This window comes from Sphaeramia orbicularis, chromosome 1 (assembly GCF_902148855.1).
Source record: "Sphaeramia orbicularis chromosome 1, fSphaOr1.1, whole genome shotgun sequence".
In the NCBI taxonomy this organism is placed as follows: domain Eukaryota; kingdom Metazoa; phylum Chordata; class Actinopteri; order Kurtiformes; family Apogonidae; genus Sphaeramia; species Sphaeramia orbicularis.
In genome coordinates this window covers 7,988,397-8,003,840 of record NC_043957.1, presented here as the reverse complement: position 1 = coordinate 8,003,840, position 15,444 = coordinate 7,988,397, and the positions used below count along the sequence as shown (strand labels likewise).

General features: G+C 38.7%; 1 protein-coding gene across 1 annotated transcript in view; it reads left to right on the top strand.

Annotated features, from left to right (window-relative positions):
* Window positions 1-15,444, top strand: part of sorcs3a (sortilin related VPS10 domain containing receptor 3a) — a 300,707-nt gene that overhangs the window by 186,317 nt on the left and 98,946 nt on the right. Inside the window, exon 4 of the mRNA XM_030146568.1 lies at window positions 8,162-8,320. Within this exon, the coding sequence (XP_030002428.1) occupies window positions 8,162-8,320 (159 nt within the window). The remainder of the gene's footprint in view (window positions 1-8,161; window positions 8,321-15,444) is intronic.

The following is a 15,444-nucleotide window of genomic DNA, read 5'->3' as shown; positions in this document are numbered from 1 at the left end:
AATATGCTCTCCATCGTGCCTCTGTAGAAGGTGGTCAGGACACGGGGGGGAGGGAAACTCTCTTCATCTGACGTAGAAAGTGCAAACGCTGCTGTGCTTTTTTCACCATAGCCGTGGTGTTCAGGGTCCAGGTTAAACTGTCCGTGAGTTGCACCCCCAAGAACTTGATGCTACTGACGACCTCTACTCCAGTGTCATTAATGAGGAGAGGTGTATGACTGGGCCGGGTCTTCCTGAAGTCAACAATCATCTCCTTGGTCTTGTTGACATTAAGGATCAGATTGTTGACCCTGCACCAGTCCACCAGGTGTTTCACCTCCCCCCTGTAGACCAGTTCGTTGTCATCCTGAATAAGACCCACGACGGTAATGTCGTCTGCAGCCGTTAGCATGTGTTTATGAAGGAAATGAGCTGGTGCATGAGGGCAGGGGGTCCAATGTACGAGGGCAAGGGGGTCTGACATACGAGGGCAGGGGGGTCCAACATATGGTCCACAGGCCTGAACCGGTGTCGTATAGAATTCAAACCCCATGGAAATCTGACCCGGGTCACTTTTCTAGTCTGGACCCACCCATAGAAGTTTGACTGCTTCTATGAACGTGTGCTGTATGCTAATCAAACTGTTCTAATACTTTTCTATATCATAATAATCTGAAATACATGTGGATAATTGGACATTTTCACCAGAAACTACTACATTAATTCATTCATATAGACATTAAAGTAAATAATCTGGGTTTATTTTAGAGCTGATGGACATCAGAGACATGAAATCTACTTTAAAATGTGAAAAAAATGTGGAAAAAAATGGTTTTATGTGTTTATTTTCAAAAAAAAAAAAAAATATATATATATATATATATATATATATATATATATATATATATATATATACACATACATATATATGTATATACGTGTGTGTGTTGTGTACATATATATATATATATATATATATATATATATATATATATATATATATATATATATATATATATATTAATGTAGTCATATTTGTAATAAAAACTCTACCAGTGAATGGGTGTAAACAGATCACAGTAAAGGTTCTGGGATTTGACTAGAAGAAGACAAGCAGGACTGAGGACAGACCCATGGGTTTATTCTGCTGGTTGTGACCCACCTCAGATCCTATTGGTTTGGTCTGTCGGTTTGATTCATGCCAGAATAATAAACTGTCTTTATTAGGGCTGTGTGTTGGCAAGAATCTGGTGATATGATACAAATCACAACACTAGGATCACAATACGATATATCACGATATATAATGATACTACGGTGGCCTAGAGCTGCAACAGCCTAAAAAAAATTATCCACTAGCCCAAAAAATTATTCACTATAAGAAAAAAAGAGAACAGCCCCAAAAATTATCTTAAAATTTTTCAGCCTATGCTTTTATTTTTTGTGGTGGCCTTAATTTTAAAGCAAGAGACCTTTTGGTTAAACAGCACCCCCTAATTGAAAATCTGGATGATGTTTTTTTTTTCTTATATTAGATAATTTTTTGGGCTGTTCTCTTTTTTTCCCATATGGATATTTTTTTTTAAGCTGTTGAACCTCAGGGCCACCGCATGATACTGTTAAAAAGGCAATTTTTTAATTGGTTTTGTTTTGTTCTTTTTAAGATTATTTCCTTGAAGAATTGAATTCCACCATAAATCTGCACAAATACTAAACACATTTTCATTTGATCCCAACAGGATCTAATGTTATATCACCAAATGTTCCTGTGTTCAAACTGAAATTCTGTTTTACAGACATTACAGTTTCAGATCCTGTTCAAATGTTCATATTCTATTCCTTCAGAAGTAACATCAGAACAGTATTTTAATTCAATTCCAACAAAGGAACTAACATTATTGAATAAAAGAGTGTAAAATAATAATAAATAAAATATAAACAAAACAGAAAAACAATAAAACAAAAATGAACCTCCACAACATCTGCATTTGAATAAATACTTAAAAATATCAATGCAGTACTTTTTAATATCAATACAGTATTGCGAAATGAAATATCGTGATATATTACAGAACTGATATTTTCCTCCAGCCTTTAGTGTTTATTGGGCTTTTGTTCTGCTGAACTCTGATGATTCTTCAGAACCTCAGCTGTAAAATGTGACTGTGTTGTGTTCAGTAGCAGCAGACAGAACAGTTCTGAGCAGGCTGTGAAACAGGAACATGCAGAGCTGGAGTTGGACTGGACCGGTGGGCGGAGGCTTGTTTGTCTTTGTGATGCACGCTGTTTATTCTAGGCAGAGGAATAGAACGTGTCTGTCATTCTATGTTCTAAGATTGGATCAATGCAGGCGGTTGGCATTTAGCTCCTGGAAGAGAAGGTGGACATGGAATACAAACCCACTGGGATACACAGGACACCCAACCATGGCACTGATGGAGCACATACCACACAGGTCAACAAGGAATTCAATGACTTTAGAATTATATATATATATGTATATATATATATATATATATATATATATATATATATATATATATATACAGGGTGGGGAAGCAAAATTTACAATATTTGAGGCAGGGATTGAAAGACAGTGTATGACCAATTAGTTTATTGAAAGTCATGAGAATTTATTTGCCACAAGAAAATTTACATAATAGAAAATGTTTTTATTCTATGTGTCCTCCTTCTTTCTCAATAACTGCCTTCACACGCTTCCTGAAACTTGCGCAAGTGTTCCTCAAATATTCGGGTGACAACTTCTCCCATTCTTCTTTAATAGTATCTTCCAGACTTTCTCGTAATAGTTTTGCTCACAGTCATTCTCTTCTTTCCATTATAAACAGTCTTTATGGACACTCCAACTATTTTTGAAATCTCCTTTGGTGTGACGAGTGCATTCAGCAAATCACACACTCTTTGACGTTTGCTTTCCTGATTACTCATATGGGCAAAAGTTTCTGAGAAGGTATGGATAATAGTGTTAGGTATGATTATGACATCAATATATGTTTGGTTTCAAAACAATTGAGTGCCTGCTGAGAAAAAAAAAACTAAATGTTCATTGTAAATTTTGCTTCCCCACCCTGTATACATATATATATATATATATATATATATATATATACATACATATATACTTCTTTGTCAGTAAAGTCGAAGTCGAGGCGACTTGTCATATGATGACATCATCACGTTGACAGCGGAGGAACAACAGACACACAGCTGGTCTTAACGTTCACTGGAACATGAATAATGTACAGTTAAGAGCAGAATAAAAAACTAAGACACAAGCATCAACAGTCCTTCTCAGACATTTAACCAAAACTAAACACAGGCTAACACCTGGAATTTTCTGTTAAATTTAAGTGAACAACATAAAGTGGGAAAAGGTTCAGACAGCAGCAGAAAAGACGCACAGCATGTTAAAGAAAAGAGCGCATTGTCTTCATGAAATAAATGAACAGAATGATCCAAACCCACTGTCTGTCCACAGTCTTCTTCAGTATTGGTGGTGCTTGCATGGTTCACAGAACATTACTGAGACCACAGTTTTTCTAAATCAGTCAGTGTAGTTCCTACTCTGAGTCGTCTTCTTCCTTCAGTCGTGGCCTTGCACTAGTGATGCGCAGGTGTTTTTTTGGGGGGGTTTTTCACCCGTTTTGTGGAATTTTTTGACCTGCTCCGCAAATAAAGTGACATTTTTTGGACCCACACCAACCCGACCCAGGTCCGCTGATCCACACATCACTACCGCTCACTGTGCTCCATGTTTTCATGTAGAAAGATGACAGTATCGACATGCGCTGAATGAAGGCTAGCGCGCTGTCAGGTGATGGAAGAGAGAGAGAAAATAGCACAAGACTAGTCGACTCCAACAAAGTAACGTCGACTTGTGCCACAGACGTCGACGCGTCAACAAACCGTCTTTTCAGTTAATGCCCTATTATGTATGTATAGAGTGTGTAGGAGGGAGAGTCTGTTTTCTCCTTTAACACCAACATGTGAATAAGCTGAAGTGTCTGCAGCAGGGGTGTCAAACTCATTTTAGTTCAGGGGCCACATGCAGCTTAATCTGATCTAAAGTGGGCCGGAGCAGTAAAATTATATAAATAATAGATTAAGAACTGATAAATAATGTCATCCCCAAAGGTTTTTCAATGTTTTTGAGTGAAAAAAGTCAAATTCTGTAATGAAACTGTTTACATCTACGAACTGTACTCGAACATAACATGAACAAATATGAACAACCTGAAAATTCTGAAGAAAAATAATTGCGATTTTAACAGTATTACAACTTAGTTTATCATTTATACATGTGTATCACAACTTACAGATCACAGTGGATCTACAAATACACAAAACATTGTGATTTAGTGATTTATTCCGAACATGCAATGAAATTTAACATATATGCACTTGCAAAACATACATAATCATACAAATACCAAGAATCATAACAATCTTAGTCAGAAGAAAAGCACAATAATTCCATTTACATGCCTGAAAAGGGGTGGGAAGAAGTATAACTTACCTTTAGTAACAGGTAGAATATTGTTAAAATTCCACTTACTTCTATTTAGACATTTCAGGTTGTTTGTATTTGTTCAAGTTTTTCACGTTTTTTAAAAGACTACGTAAAAGACTACCGTACTTTCCGGGACATAAGCTGCACCTGACTAAAAGCTGCGGCTGACTTTAAGTCGTACCTGACCATCAGCCGCAGGTGTCTACGTTGTGACATGAGATATTTACACAGAAAGATGGTAAACAGAAAGATTATTTAAATATTTATTTTCATACCGTAACTGCTTTTTTCCAAACAGTGCCTGTAACACGGCAGTAAAACGGCAGGAACACGACTGGTTCAAAAACCCAGAAAAGTCATTGATCTGTATCTCCATCTTCCTTCTGCTCATTAAACCACTGCAGTCGTCTTCTTCTGTGTTGGAGTTGAACATCCTCAGCTCCATCACACTCCTTCTACGTCTCTCCTCCATTGTTGCTCAATGGCACTTCTGTGCTGCAGCTCTGTTTCCTTCTTAGACAGACGCATCGATTGGTTTTAACTTCAAAGCTGCAAAATATGCATTTCTTCGTGTGTTTTCCATGATGAGGGTTTGTGCATGACACGCAAAATGATTGTTAAAAGTTAAGATTAAAACTTCTCCTCTTCATCACCTCTTCCACCTGTCTCTCACTTTTTCGCTTCCTGCTAGAGCGCCCCCTGGTGGCCGTTAGCCTGTATAAATCTATACTGGAGCTGCATTGCTGTATAAGCTGCGGGGTTCAAAACGAGAAAAAAGTAGCCGCTTATAGTCCAGAAAGTACGGTAGTCTGTAAATGTCAACATTTTCGTGTAATTTAACTTTTTTTTTTTTTTTTACACTAAAACCAAGAAAAAAGTTTGTGGTTTTCATTGTTTATAGTTTATTATGATAGTATTTCACTGGTCTGACCCACTTTAGATTGAATCGACCTAAAATGATTCGAACATCCTTGTCTTTGATTGTTAATATCTTCAGTATAATTTTTGTATTTCACTAATTCATCCCGCGGGCCTTTGGTGGGCCGGATTTGGCCCCCGGGCCACATGTTTGACACCTGTGGTCTCCAGTAAATTCAGTGTAATTGTTCTAATATTCTGCCTGTTTTTCAATGTTTTGTGTCTTTGTAGATCTAATCTGGAATGAACAACATAAGTTCATACTTGTCATTATTTATGTGTCATGCTGTTCTTCTTTGACTGTTCTGACCTGTTTCAGATCCTGTTGGTCTGAATGTGGAGCTAAAATGACTTGAATATCATTGCGTATAAATATCTTCAGTGTAATTTTTTTTATTTCATGGGTGAGTGGGGGTGGACTCTTTGGCAGCTGCTTTTGGCCCACAGGCCTCATGTTGGACACTAGGGCTGTGTATGGTCAAGAATCTGGTGATACGATACAAATCGCAATACTAGGATCACGATACGATATATTATGATACTGTTAAAAAGGCAATTTTTTCTTTGCCTTTTTTAAAAATGATTATTTCCTTGAAGAATTGAATTACAGCAGAAATCTGCACAAATACTAAACACATTTTTATTTGATCAGAACAGGATCTAATGTTATATCACAAAATGTTCCTGTGTTCAAACTGAAATTCTGTTTTACAGACATTACAGTTTCAGATCCTGTTCAAATGTTCATGTTCTCTTAGATTAACATCAGAACAGTGTTTTAGTTCAGTCCCAACAAAGGAACTAACATTATTGAATAAAAGAGTGTGAAATAAGAATAAATAAAATATAAACAAAAAACTAAAATGAACCTCCACAATATCTGCATTTGAATAAATACCTAAAAATATCGATACAGTACTTTTTAATATCGATACAGTATTGTGAAATGAAATATCGCAATATATTGCAGAAACAATATTTTCTTACAGCCCTACTGGACACCCTTATGTTTGGTAACAGAAGCCGACTGAACCCCACACACACACACACACACACATACACACGCACACACACACACACACACATACACACACACACACACACACACACACACACACACACACACAAACGTACCCTAAATGTGCACTGACGTGAATAAAAACTTCCTAATTCTCAGTTCCATATTAACGTAAAAAGTGTCCAAATCTGATCATTACCGTCTGTGTTTTACAGGCCGGTACAAGCAGATATGAGAGAAAACATTTCTAATCACATGACCTGACCTTTACACACACACACACACACACACACACTCTGCTGGACTCCTCCTGTCATTGGCTGGATGTTCTTTGTGGAATTCCTTCTATTATTGAATTGTGTAATGACTGCCTCGGACGGCTCTGCCAGAAACATCCCATGCATGAAATGAGGCCTCCTACCACCGCTGCACCATTGTATTTACATTTAGGATTTTATTGGAAGGACAATTTCTGAGAAATGACAAACGAAAAGGAGTCAGTGATAAAGGAAATCCCATCCAGTGGTGGAGCTGAGCCTGGCTCCTCTAATACTGTCATTTTCCAGAATAAAAGCAGAGCTGCCCTGGAACCAACAGTCAGTCTGCAGAACCGGACCAGTTCTGCTACGGCTGGTTTTCTGCTTCGGTTTTTACATGATTTCAGTCTCATTCTGTAGAAGACTGAGATCTTACAGCATATGGACAAAAGTCTGTGGACACTTTGGATCCAGGAGTTTCTGTTCTAACAGGGGTCTGCTTGATCAGTCCAGAACCCCTTCTTCCAGTCTTCAGTAGTCCACTGGTGCAGTTCCATGGCCCAGACAAGCCTCTGTTTCTGATTCTGAAGTCTCAGCAATGGTTTTAGTTGCAACTGGACCCATCAAACCTGACACTGTTCAGTCTTGTGTTCCCAGTGTAAACTCAGACTCGTTTACTCCTCCACTATCTTCTCTGTGCTTTCAGCTGTTGTCCTGTCAGTCTCCTCTCACTCCAGCTGTTGACTGTCATAAACTTGTCTTCTGGTTCTGTTGTGTCTTTGGCTCTGCCACACCTCTTCTGTCAGCATTTCCCAGTCCAGTTTCTGGGTGCCTTTGGATGGTGAAGGAAACTGGACTTACTGACACCTGGACTTTCTTGGACATTTCTCTGTAGGACACACCTACATTTTTCAGTCTTCTGATGCTCTGTGTCTCTTCTATCGTTAATTGCCTTTTCTTCTTTTCCATTTTTATAGTAACACACTACTTTCTGCATTCCTATACTGTTCAAATAATGCTCCAACGGTATGGTACCGAAGTGTGTTCCAACACTATTCTGCAGACACAGGGGGTTGAAGGAAGTCACAAACATTGGGACACCTGTAGGAATTGAACCACCAACTTTCCAGGCTTGATCAACCTCCATTGCTGCAGAAGTGCTTTAAATTGTTAACCCATTTCTTGTTCGCCTTTTTGTATAATTCTGAAATGTACATTAGTTTTCAGTATTGTTTAACCTTACCAATTTTTTTTTTTGTACCTCTGGCAGTTCACTGCTTACCTTTGTACCATTTCAAGCTGTTCATTGGACTGGAACTGCTGGAATTTCAATAGAAAACTGGAAAAACTGGGGTGTTCTAAAACTTTTGACTGGTCGTGTACATGAATGAATGAATTCGTATATATATAATCTGATCTGCCGTGGTCTAATGTCAGCTGTTGTTTGTGTTTGTGCAGATGATGGTGTTGACAGATCCAGAGTTTGAGAGCAGTGTTCTGATCAGCGCTGATGAAGGAGCCAGTTTCCAGAAGTACCGCCTCACCTTCTACATCCTCAGCCTTTTATTCCATCCATCAGAGGAGGACTGGGCCCTGGCCTACAGCCACGACCATAAGGTACGTCTGGACCCACGTGGACTGGACTGGGGACTGGACTGGGGACTGGACTGGTTGTGTCTGATGCTCCCAGATGTCCTGTTGTTAGTCCAACGGTCCAAACGTTCTAAATGTCCTATGGACGGTTGGTATCAGTTGGTGTCTGTCTACAAACTATTTTTCCAGAATCTTCTTTTCTGAAACCGTCAGTCAGAGTATTAGTTGTCAGAGTATTAGTTGTGGACCGTCTTTGGGTAAAGTTGACCAAGTTTGATCAAAGAATTGGGAAATTCTGATTTTTAAATTTTTCATTAATTGTTTCCATTTTTAACACCTCCAGTGGTTTATAACGGGACACATTTCAAAGTGTTATAACTAGAAAACAGTTGAACATACTAATATAATTACTGTTGGTAATAGATAGGAAGTCGCTTTCATTTGGTGTCATGACCTTTGACCTTTAGTGACCTTGAAAGATCAAAGGTATGCCTTTACATCTGCTGTTGGACTACAGGAGCCTGGGTCCTGGTTTTATTCATAAACACTGATGGGGAACATGTTCTTTTCTGACAGTCCGTGTGTTCAGAGGCAGTGGGAGGCGTCCCCAGGGTGGTTTAACACTACAGTGTTAACGACACTGATGGAAATAACACTGTGAAAGTGTCTAAGGGTGAATGGAGCATCAGTGTTATTACTGTAAAGATCAGATGAACAGGATCAGCAGGTTACAGGAAGTCAACGCCCCTCTGGACCCTCTGGACCCTCTGGACCCTACATAGGACTGTAGGACTGTCCCTACAGGTCAGTGAGTGTGAGACCAGGTCAGGTGGACCACCCACCCATGGATGGGAGGGGTTCTCAGGCAGGACGTCATTACTTGATCTTAAAGTTGACAGGCCGCTGTTGTACTGGCATTATGTCAGGACACATCTCTGTTGACATTTTGTTAGCAATTTATTCAATCATCTTTGTTAGCATCTCCATTAGCATCGTCGTTAGTATCTTCATTCGCATCTTCATTAGCATTTATGTTACCATCTTCGTTTGCATCTTCATTAGCTTCCTTGTTAGCATCTTCATTAGCATCTTCGTTAGCATCATTAGCATTTCCGTTAGCATCTTCACTAGCATCATTGTTAGCATCTTCATTGCCATCTTCGTTAGCATCTTCATCAGCATCTTCGGTAGCATCTTTGTTAGCGTGTTCATTAGCATCTTCATTCGCATTCTTGTTAGCATCTTCATTACCATCTTTGTTAGCATCTTCATTAGCATCCTTGTTAGCATTTTCATTAGCATATTTGTTAGCATTTTCATTAGCATCTTCGTTAGCATCTTCATTAGCATCTTTGTTAGCATCTTCATTAGCATCCTTGTTAGCATCTTCATTAGCATCTTCGTTAGCATCTTTATTAGCAATTTTTTCAAAGATCTCCAAAACCACTGGTCAGATTTTCTCATTTTCTTCTTTGGAACAATGTCTGCGAAGTTTATTCCCAGTTTTCAGAAGTTCTTGTTTTAACTCTTCTGAAGAAAAAAATGTCAAACAAATGTTGTAACGTTATATAAGGTTACCCCCACCCACTGGCCCCTCCCCTTGCCCCTGCCAATGGGCCCTACTGACTACTTGCAATCGACTTTATTCTTGTAAAATTACAAGTTTTAACTCCATATTTTCCAACTTTATTCTCATAAAATTACGGGTTTTATCTGGATATTTAACGACTTTATTCTTGTAAAATTACAGGTTTTAACTCCATATTTTCCAACTTTATTCTTGTAAAATTGCGGGTTTTATCTGTATTATATTTTCTGACTTTATGCTCGTAGTTACAGGTGGTCATATTTCCTTCTTCTTCCTTCCTAATCCGTCATCGTATGAACCAGACAAAGCTCTTGGAGTTTGACTTGTTTAATGAATGGAAACGTGTCGTCTGTTTCAAAGACACATTCACTGATCTGTGTTTAAACTTTCAGAAGACAAGAATTAAAGTGTAAATGCATGGTGGTGAAAACACTCATTATTATTATTATTATTATTATTATTATTGTAGATTGTGGCTGATGAAGCATCTGTTTCATGCGGTGGCCCAGAGGTGCAACAGCCCAAAAAATTGTCCACTGTAAGAAAAAAAAGAGAACAGCCCAAAAATTATCTACTAGCCCAAAAAATTATCCACTATAAGAAAAAAAAACATTGTCCACCTTTTCAATTAAGGAAGCGCTGTTTACCCAAAAGGTCTCTTGCTTTAAAATTAAGGCCACCACAAAAAAATAAAAACATAGGCTGAAAATTTTTAAGGCCTTCAGCTAATGTGGCTAATGCTAAGGAAGTAACCCACCGGCTAGTGGATAATTTTTTGGTCTGTTCTCTTATTTTTCTTATAGTGGATAATTTTTTGGGTTGTTCTCTTTTATTTTCTTGTAGTGGCTAATTTTTTGGGTTCTCTTTTTTTTTTCTTATAGTGGATAATGTTTTGGGCTTTTCTCTTTTTTTCCTATAGTGGATAATTTTTTGGGCTGTTCTCTTTTTTTTATAGAGGATAATTTTTTTAGGCTGTTCTCTTTTTTTTCTTATAGTGGATAATTTTTTGGGCTGTTCCCTTTTTTTTTTGTAGTGGATGATTTTTAGGGCTGTTCTCTTTTTTTATGTAGTGGATAATTTTTTGAGCTGTTCCTTCTTTCTTCTTATAGTGGATCATTTTTTGGGCTGTTGCACCTCTGGGCCACCGTAGTTTCATCTTTAGTAGGACAGTCTTCAAACTTAGAAGGAGCGAACATCAGCGTTTTCCTTCTAGAATCAGACTCTGGTGCTTCATCCAGGACGTTTTGATCAGCTTTATTTGAAGTGTTTTGGTTTGTTTTCCAGGTTTTTTTCTGCACAGATTAGGGAATAATAACAGCGGTTGAAAAATCCATGTGATCCAAACAAACAGAAGAAGCTGTAATGCAGACAGAAGCGTCTCTAGGACAGACTGTGTCCATAGTCCTGTCAACACAAACACAATCCAGCTCTATTTATGGAACAGCCGTCAACTCAAACCATGGATTCTACAGGACGTCTGGAAGCTCTGGACACATTAGAAAAGCACCATCATCCCTGCACAGACAGAAAAACACCTGCATGTTACTGAAAAGATGATGTTAACCCTTTAAGGACTTCCATTAGAACAGGCCCAGATTTATTTAAGTGTTTTTTTGAGGTAAAAGTGTCCGAAAATGACAGGAAGGAAGAACTTAACTTTCAATATTTGTCCATTAATTATCATTAATATATGGAATAAATACTTCACACTTAAAGATGCAAACGTCCACCTTTAACCCTTAAAGACCCAAACGTCCACCTTTAACCCTTACGGACCCAAACGTCCACCTTTAACCCTTAAAGACCCAAACGTCCACCTTTAACCCTTAAAGACCCAAACGTCCACCTTTAACCCTTACAGACCCAAACATCCACCTTTAACCCTTAAAGACCCAAACGTCCACCTTTAACCCTTAAAGACCCAAACGTCCACCTTTAACCCTTAAAGACCCAAACGTCCAACTTTAACCCTTAAATACCCAAATGTCCACCTTTAACCCTTAAAGACCCAAACGTCCACCTTTAACCCTTACAGACCCAAACGTCCAACTTTAACCCTTAAATACCCAAATGTCCACCTTTAACCCTTAAAGACCCAAACGTCCACCTTTAACCCTTAAAGACCCAAACGTCCACCTTTAACCCTTACAGACCCAAACGTCCACCTTTAACCCTTAAAGACCCAAACGTCCACCTTTAACCCTTAAAGACCCAAACGTCCACCTTTAACCCTTAAAGACCCAAACGTCCAACTTTAACCCTTAAATACCCAAATGTCCACCTTTAACCCTTAAAGACCCAAACGTCCACCTTTAACCCTTACAGACCCAAACGTCCAACTTTAACCCTTAAATACCCAAATGTCCACCTTTAACCCTTAAAGACCCAAACGTCCACCTTTAACCCTTAAAGACCCAAACGTCCACCTTTAACCCTGTCAGACCCAAATGTCATGATATAATAACCTTTGAATTTACTCTGAGCTTTTATGAACAGCTACATAATCAGTGAATTAAATATAAGAAAATAGATGATTTCCACTTGGAAAAATGCAAAATTCAGAGGATATTATTAGAATAAATGGTGATAAGTCATTTAGTAAAGGTTGAATAGAGAAAAAAAATAATTTGGAAACTGACACAGAAGTCACACTGGGTCCTCATGGGTTAAAAATACCGATAAAAACAGTGAAAAAATAGTGAAACTTGACAAAAACAGGTCCAATCCCACTAGTAGAACACTTCAAAACAGAACTATCACTATTATAGACAATTATTTAGAAGAATTCACCACTGAAACACTGATAAAAGTCATACAAATCTTCGATGTCTCTCTCACTGACTGCTCTCTGCTGCTCTAAGCCCCACCCACTTCCACCCCTCCCCCTCACCCAATGACTTTATTCTCATAAAACTAGGGGTTTTATCTGGATTTTTTCTAACTTTATTCTCGTAAAATTACCGGTTTTATCTCCATATTTTACGACTTTATTCTTGTAAAATTACGGGTTTCATATGGATATAAAAAAAGTGAAAAAACAGTGAAACTCCCACGAGTAGAACACTACAGAACAGAACTATCACTGTTATATACAGTTATTTACATGAATTCTCCACTAAAACACTGATAAAAGTCATAAAAATCATCATCTGCTGCTCTAAGCCCCGCCCACTTCCACCCCTCCCCCTCAGCCAATCAGACCTCTACCCTCATGTGCTCCAGACCAATAGAAAGAACCCGACCTCAGATACAGATGACGGTTGGATTCCATTCGTCGGTTCATTCATTCCAGTTGTACGTGTGGTTCAGAGCCGTTCACCGTTGCTGTAGCAACGCTCAGACCGGCTGGCGTTTAACAGTTCTCGCTCATTTTGAACAGAAGCTTTTCCTCGATTTCCAAAAAGTTTTCATCCTGGAAACAGAGCGTCTAATGTAAGAAACCAAAGTGTGGAGGAGGAGGAGTTTAGTGGCAGAAGTGCAAATATAGACCAAAGCAGAACACTGTGGTCTTTGTAGTCGGGCTGCATTTGTTTAAGGCGCCGTTACAAAAGGAAACGACTTGGATGTTTTTGTCGAAGTCGACTCCTTCTAACATGTAAATAAACTGCAACAGAATAAAAAAAGACACTTATTATCATCCATCCATGAAGGAAGCTTTATAAATAGGAGACACAGAACGCACCAAAGAAACTAAAAATAAGAGTCTAATGAAGTTTGAAATGGATCCTCTATCAACAAATACGTCAAACGAGTCCTTTTTATCTGAATATTCTGACTTCTGTTAACCCTTAGATGTCCATGTGGGTCCAAATGACCCGGTCAGGTGGTTTTATTTTCATGTCTTTGTATTATTTCATATTCCAGGTATTCCTCAAAAACATGTTAATGACATCATGATTTTTAAATGTTTAATTTACTGTTTATTAGGGCTGTGTGTCGGCAAGAATCTGGTGATACGATACAAATCACAACACTAGGATCACGATACGATATAGCACGATAAATCATGATACTGTTAACAAGGCAATTTTTTGTTTGTTTCTTTTTTTCAAATGATTATTTCCTTGAAGAATTGAATTACACCAGAAATATGTACAAATACTAAACACATTTTTATTTGATCCCAACAGGATCTAATGTTATATTACCAAATGTTCCTGTGTTCAAACTGAAATTCTGTTTTACAGACATTACAGTTTCAGATCCTGTTCAAATGTTTATATTCTATTAGTTCAGAACTAACATCAGAACAGTATGTTAGTTCAATCCCAACAAAGGAACTGACATTATTTAATAAAAGAGTGTGAAATAATAATAAATAAAATATAAACAAAAAAACAAACTAAAATGAACCTCCACAATATCTGCATTTGAATAAATACCTAAAAATATCGATACAGCACTTTTTTAGTATCGATACAGTATTGTGAAATGAAATATTGCAGGAGCATGAAATTGGTTCCATAACCAGTTGCGTTTATGGACCCAGTTCCGTTTAAGGATCATGGAACTAGTTTCGTTTGCAGAACTCAGAACCGAGCTGTTCTCCGACCTCCAAGCCCCGCTTCGCCTGCATCAAGCCCTCCCAGCCCCGCCTCCTGTGGTGCTGGGAGGTGCTCTACACCCGGTGAACCGGCAGACCAAGCCGCTCCTCCACGGACCTCGCATGTAGTTCCAAATAATGCTCTCCTTCAGGTCCGAGCCAAAAAGTAATCCATATTTGCACTCTTTTGCTGTTTATATTTTCTTTAATGCTGGCGAATGTCATTTATGACTTTCTTAATTCTAACTCCAACTCCCACATCGCCTCGTCGTGCCCTGCAGGAAGCCGTCCTACGGGTTCCGAACGTCACCTTCTGCGGCTTGCAGAGCGGTGCAGTAAGCCACTGTGACCTGGGGCGCGGATCCAGTTCCGAGAAGAGTTTTTGTTTACAGAACTCGGAACCAAGCCGGGCTTGAAGCTCCACTTTGACCATGAAAAGATGACAAATTGCATTTTACACCAATTATTTGCATGTATTGGTAGGATTAGTGGTTAAGAAGTTATTACACATTTTAGATCAGTAGATGACTGTGGACTGTGGTGGTTTGGGTCTTTATGGGTTGAATAGAGTTATTGTGTCATACTGTCATATTTTCCTTGGACAGTATGAGTATAGAACTTTATGAAATGGTTAAAGTTAAGGGGAAAAAAAATTATGTAACGTGATACAAGGAATGAATCGTGCGCTGTCCATTGTGCTGAATCTGAGATTCTTACACAGAACTGGTTCCAAATAAGCAGATCTGAGAAAGCTTATTCGGAACCAGCATAGAACTGGACTTCCGAGGTCCTTTTAAGTTAAACGTTGCTGGTAGCTGAAGAAAAGCCTGGAGCTTGGCGGTCCGTATTGCGGCTTGGTGTACCGGGTCACAGCCGCTTAGTGCACCGGTCTGCAAGCCCGACAGGAGCCGGCGCTAGAAGCCTGGAGCCCACCTTCCTGCAGGGCACACAGCAGCGATGTGAGAGTTGGGGTTGGCATTAATGAAGTAAAATAAAATGACATTCACCAACATTAAA